Here is a 6000-nt window from a genome sequence, read left to right on the forward strand (position 1 = left end):
ACCCACAGTCTATAGAGTCAAGGAAAAGGGAAGGCCAGCTTGGTGGACAGGCCCTTCCTCTCCCTGCAGAGAGCTGAGCCCATGTCCTGCGTCAGACTCCGGGAAGTCCTCGCTTGGGTTTCTCTGTCAACATTTCACCAGGAATTGCTCGAATCTGTCAAAAGCTCAAAGCAGAGTTTGATTCTGTGTGGGTCTACCCAGTGGAAAGAATATTTGTGGCACCCGTTAGTGGTGACTTTGTGGTTGACGGAACATTAGTGATACCTGCTGTCAAAACTCCCTAGAGGCGCCATGGTGGGGACTGGAATTTCTCCAGACCAGAAGTTGGACACTGTTTTTTTTTTTTTTTTGGACAGAGAGAGAGAGAGCACAAGTTGGCAGAGAGGTGGTGTCGGGGGATAGGCGGAGAAGCAGACTCCCTGCCAAGCAGAGAGCCCTATGAGGGGGCTCCCAGGACCCTGAGATCATGACCTGAGCTGAAGGCAGAGGCTTAAACCACTGAGCCAACCAGGCGCCCCTTGGACACTGATTCTTGATGAACTCAAGCATAACTGCTTGACACACTGTTTAAATCTCCCACGGGGCGCCTGGGTGGCTTAGTGGGTTAAAGCCTCTGCCTTCAGCTTGGGTCATGATCCTAGGGTCCTGGGATCGAGCCCCACGTCGGGCTTTCTGCTCCGCAGGTAGCCTGCTTCCTCCTCTTTCTCTGCCTGCCTCTCTGCCTACTTGTGATCTCTGCCAAATAAATATTAAAAATAAAATAAAATAAAATTAATCTCCCTGTTGCTGTGTGTGCACACGTAGATTTTGTTGGTTTGGTTTATAGCACACAACTTTCAAGGAATTTTAGGTCCTTTGGAAGTTAGAAATCTAAACCAATGGCTTTCTCTTAAAAAAAACAAAACAAAACAAAACAAAACTCAGGGTGACTTTTGTCTTGGAATCCTGAGGTCGCCAGCCTTAGAGTATATGGATACATTCAAGTGTATGAGCTGCTGCTTCTCTGAAAGCATTGTATGATATTTTGCGTCACTGAATTTAAAATATATATATATATATTTTGGTACTTAAAAAAAAAAGATTTTATTTATTTATTTGAAAGAGAGAGAGAACAGGGAGAAGCCCGATGTGGGGCTCAATCCCGGGACCCTGAGATGGTGACCTGGGCGGAAGGCAGATGCTTAATGGACTGAGTTGCCCAGGTACCCCTATGATTTGGTTCTGAAAGTGTGTTCCGGAATGTCACAGAGTCCCAGGGCAACTCCCAAGTTACTATTAAACACCATGGAACTAGGGGGCAGAATCAGAGCGAGATGAACTGAGACCTTGGTGTTCATCTGTAAAACTGCCTCTTTCTTTGATTTACCAGTTGACTTTCATTTTGGCCTCCTCTTGGGTCCGAAGTTCGGGTCATTGTTTTAGATGGAAACTTGTGTTCTAAAATCCTTTTTTTCCCTCCTTCTCTCCTCTTCCCCTCTTTGCCTACACCACCTCTAGCCCTGAGGATGAAAATCAAAGAAGTGAAAAAAGAGAACGGTGACAAAAAGATTGTCCCCAAGAAGAAGAAGCCCCTCAAGTTGGGACCCATCAAGAAGAAGGAACTGAAGAAGCTGGTCCTGTACCTGAAGAACGGGGCCGACTGCCCGTGCCACCAGCTGGACAACCTCAGCCACCATTTCCTCATCATGGGCCGGAAAGTGAGGAGCCAGTACTTGCTGACGGCCATCCACAAGTGGGACAAGAAAAATAAGGAATTCAAAAACTTCATGAAGAAAATGAAAAACCACGAATGTCCCACTTTTCAGTCGGTCTTTAAGTGATTCTCCCTGGGTGGGTTGGGGAGGGAGCCGTGGGTTGGGGGAGGGGTGGGGCTGAGCAGACAGCCCTGGAGGCCGGAGGTTCACGCTCGCTGCTCCTTCGGTGGTAGAGGACATTGTAATCCAGTCGGCTGTGCTCTGGCAGCATCCCTACGCCTCCCCTTCCATAGCCACGCTCCAGACCCAGTACAGCCAGTATTGCAAAACCGCATGCCCAGGTAAGGAAAATCATTTAGGTTAGGAAGTCTTTTAGGATCTACAGCATGGAACGGCACATCACTGAGTAAAAGCAGGTGCAAACCATTTCAACCCGAGACGGCCACTAAAAAAGAAAATTCTGCCGGTAAACAAACAAAAAACAAAAAGAAAAACGAGATTGGGCAAAAAGTGAGAGACAGCAGCAAAAATTCAGCTCTGCAACTTTCTTTGTGTTGTTCCAAGTTGCTTATGGATCTCCCAGCTGATGTAGGCCTTTGGAACTAGAACATTCTGACTATTGGTCAGATGTGTTGCTTTCAGTTCCAGAGTAACTTTTCTTTCTGTCTGCCTTGGAGAAAAACACACAGCCACACCCACAACTTGAGATGATTCCCGGAAGTCAGCGCAGGGGAGAAAGCAAAGGGACAGTACGTAACAGTGGGAACGCAGGGAGGTCACGGCTGCTCTGCCTTTCCGTGTGATTGTCTTTTGGCACGAATCCACTCGTCTCTGATGGCATGGACGTGGCGGTTAGCATTGGCCTCCATGTGTGACCTGACCTCGGCACGTGTGGAGGGCCACACGTGCCTGCCTTTGTGTGGGGAGAAGGAAACACCGTGGGGACCAAGCCCGCGGCATGAGAGAGATGATGATTTTCAGTCAGAGAAGGCAATGGTTAGTGGTTTTCAAAAAACATAGTTAAAGAAAAAAACATTAGGAACAGCCCCACAAAATTGCTAGTCAGTGTGAACCGTAACCGGGTGAAGAGCTGCGTGTTCTCATGTCACCTCTCCTCTCATTTCACTTTTGCCGAGGGTGGGGGTGGGGGGGTGGGGGGGAACCCTATTTACTTTCCAGCATTTAAAAAAGAAGTGCATTTGAGGTGCATTTGGTGCATTTGAGGCTCCTTTCCAGAAAGCTCTCTCACTGGGCGTTTGGGGTGGGGGGTGGATTTGCCTGATAGTGGAACCATGTGGCCCTCTTTTCTGAGGCGTTCTGGATTGCCCTGGCCCCAGCCCAGAGCCAGTCAAAACGCACAGTGCTTCCTGTGCTTTCCTTTCCTGCGACCAAGTGGATTCCTTCCAACTTGATTGCCTGTAGATCAAAGAAATTCAGTACAACCCACCTGCCTGTCCTCTGTACTTAAAAACAAACAAACAAAAATATTTTTTTTGAATTTCTGCAGAGGAAGAGTTAAACCCAAAGTGTCCCCATCCAAGGAGAGAGTTTCAAAGGCAACACATCTCTACAGGTTTTCCCGAGCGCCCTAAGATACTTCTTAAAACCCGTGCGTTTCATAGGCAATGTATAGAAGCTCATTCACATAAGCAGCTTTACTCCTTTTGTTCAGTGACTAAGAAATCATTCTAAGCAATTAATGTTCACTTGCCCCTCGAGCCCGATTCTTCATTCTCTGTAACACCCAGAGTTGGTGAGTTAGTAGTTGTCCCTCTGGGCCCGTGTTTATACCCAATCCGGAAGCTGCAGTGATGCTGGAAAGTGACACCCATGAGGCTCCCAGACTGACACAGAAACAGTGGAAGATTCTGTTAACTTCTGAAAACTCCAGTCTGCAAATCAGCACGCCACCTTCATTACCTACCAGAGGGTTATCCTGATATAATTAACCTCTCGCAAATAGTGATCCTATTATTTTAACAGTTTGCTGTTGTTGTTTTCTTTTTCTTTCTTCTTCTTCTTCTTCTTTTTTTTTTTTTTTTTGCTTCTCTCTGACCTTTAATCATAAAGTGTTGGGGATCTTAAATGATTTGTCTGAAATTTTGGATGATTTTTTTACAAAATGTGTATATATGTATTAGTTAATTAGAAATATTCTACTTTCCTATTATTAACTGAAATTCTGAACGATTTCATGAATGCATGGATCTGGGCCTTTGTTTGGGTTGCTTGGGTTGATGAACCCAAGAGTTCAGTGCTCATATGTATCTGCTCATTTTGACAGAGAGCGTGTATGCAACAGACCTCTGTCCAAAGCAGGGCCGTAGGAAGGGGTTTCCGCAGAAAGACTGAGGAAAAATGGGCGGCCGTGCTGCACAGCTCTCTGAGTGGGAATTCTCAGGTAGGAGGTGATGTTTGCAGCCCAAGCTCACAGTGGACTGGCACTGTGAATTGCAGCTCTTGGTTTTACCCCCACCAGACAGTCCCAGGGCTTGTGAGTTTCAGTGCGGATTTGAGAGGCACGCGATCCCTCTAATCCATCAGCAGTTTGAGGGCACAAAGGGAGGGTCTGCGGCCAAAGCTGCATTTTTATCACAACCTTTGTTTTTTCAACTGAGGATATGACAAAACCAATGTGCAGACCATCGGCTTGGTCATTGGTTTCCAAAAGAGGAGGTGATCTGGTAATTGTTGCAAGTTCAAAGGTCATATGTGTAAAGGTTAAAAATCATTCCGGGAAAAATCCTGTGAAGTCATTGACAGCACTCAGCTCACTCTTAGAAGATTGCTGATTCTTTGATGAGATGAGAATCCCAAGAACACTTCACTTTTAGACGATCCTGTGTAACCCTTGGCTCTTGCTGCCAGGGCATTGGCAACAGGGCCCCAGAAGGCAGAATCCTGGGTCAGAGCTTGAGTTTTCATCTGGATCTGTAAATTACAGACATCTCAGAGCCCAAAGCTAGAATGTGTGTTTCTCATCAGCCTCCCAAGTAACTAGTTGCTCTGTTGTAACTCTGCAGATGTGGGCTCGGGCCATCTGTTCCTGAAGCACACCTTGGGTGACCCCCTGGGACCAGCTTCCTGGCCATTCTGATCTGTCACCAGCAGATACATAGGGCGTGGGTGAAATTCCTGTTTCCTCTAGTCCCCTCCTGTAGCACTCCTCTTTTAGAGTCTAAATCTTTTACAAAATCTTTGAATACTGTGAAAATGTTTTACATTCCATTTCATTTGTGTTGTTGTTTTAACTGCATTTTACCAGATGTTTTGATGTTATCACTTATGTTAATAGTAATTCCCGTATGTGTTCATTTTACTTTCATGCTTTTCCTGCCATGTATCAATATTCACTTGACTAAAATCACTCAATTAATCAATGATAATGTGAGTTGTGTCTTACCCCTCACCCCTGAACGATAGACCACTCCCCCTCCACATCCCCTGCTTGAGTTTCTTCAGTGAGGTTTTCTGGTCTTAGTTTAACCGCTTTGCAGTGCTAACTGGGTGCGGGTGGGCTGGAGGAACACCTGGGAGGCATTGCCGACTCCCCTCATCTCCATCCCACGTTGACCATCTGCTCCCGTGGATAATTTCCAGAAGCATTTCTCCCGGCTGTGTGTGTTTCAGACCAGAAAGGTTACATACTTGTTCTACAAAGAATGTATTTTTCAACCCTGCCTTTTCCGTGTTTTGGGTTTCAGATGCTTTCTCCTCTTTAGCCAATTCTGTGTTAATTTGAAAACTTTCTGGGACCTGGAGTCTTAGACCTGTATGAGATCTTAGAGGAGACCATGTCCAGATGTTTCATTTATAGCTGGAGAAGATGAGAGGGGGATGGCTGGGTTTCACAGGGAGCTTGGGGTTCCCAGGTCAATGATGTCACTGGAACAGGAATCCAGGGCTCCTCGGGGCTAGACGTGTGGGAGCAACATCTGAGCGACTGGTGATCTTCTCTTTGGACCCCATGGGAGGAACTTGCTGAGCCCAAGCCATTTCATATTAGGTGATACACTTCTTGCCCAAGGAGATCCTCAATGTGACTTTTAATTCTGTAAACACTTCCAGTGACAACTTCATTTGATGTCATTTTCTGATTAACAAGGCACCTCCAAACCTAAGACAATTGGCAGTTTCCCCCAGAAGTGAGTAAATACTCCCAGGTCACCGAAAACCCCACAGAAGCGTGGAGACACCATTTCTCAGGCGTGGTGTGAGGACTTGAGAAAATTCCACAAAAGCTGTGCCCTAGTATCTAAAGATTTTCCCATGCTAATGCATGTGACTGGTGAACTAGTGATATGCT

At 46.2% G+C, this 6000-nt stretch overlaps 1 protein-coding gene across 1 annotated transcript in view; it reads left to right on the forward strand.

Annotated features, from left to right (window-relative positions):
- SFRP1 (secreted frizzled related protein 1) overlaps positions 1-5074 on the forward strand; it is a 44999-nt gene extending 39925 nt beyond the window's left edge. Inside the window, exon 3 of the mRNA XM_045070954.1 lies at positions 1498-5074. Within this exon, the coding sequence (XP_044926889.1) occupies positions 1498-1820 (323 nt within the window). The 3' untranslated portion in view covers positions 1821-5074. The remainder of the gene's footprint in view (positions 1-1497) is intronic.
- Positions 5075-6000: the final 926 nt, after the last annotated feature.

Source organism: Mustela putorius, unplaced genomic scaffold (genome assembly GCF_011764305.1).
Source record: "Mustela putorius furo isolate JIRA1106 unplaced genomic scaffold, ASM1176430v1.1 tig00003976_pilon_pilon_pilon, whole genome shotgun sequence".
Lineage (NCBI taxonomy): Eukaryota > Metazoa > Chordata > Mammalia > Carnivora > Mustelidae > Mustela > Mustela putorius.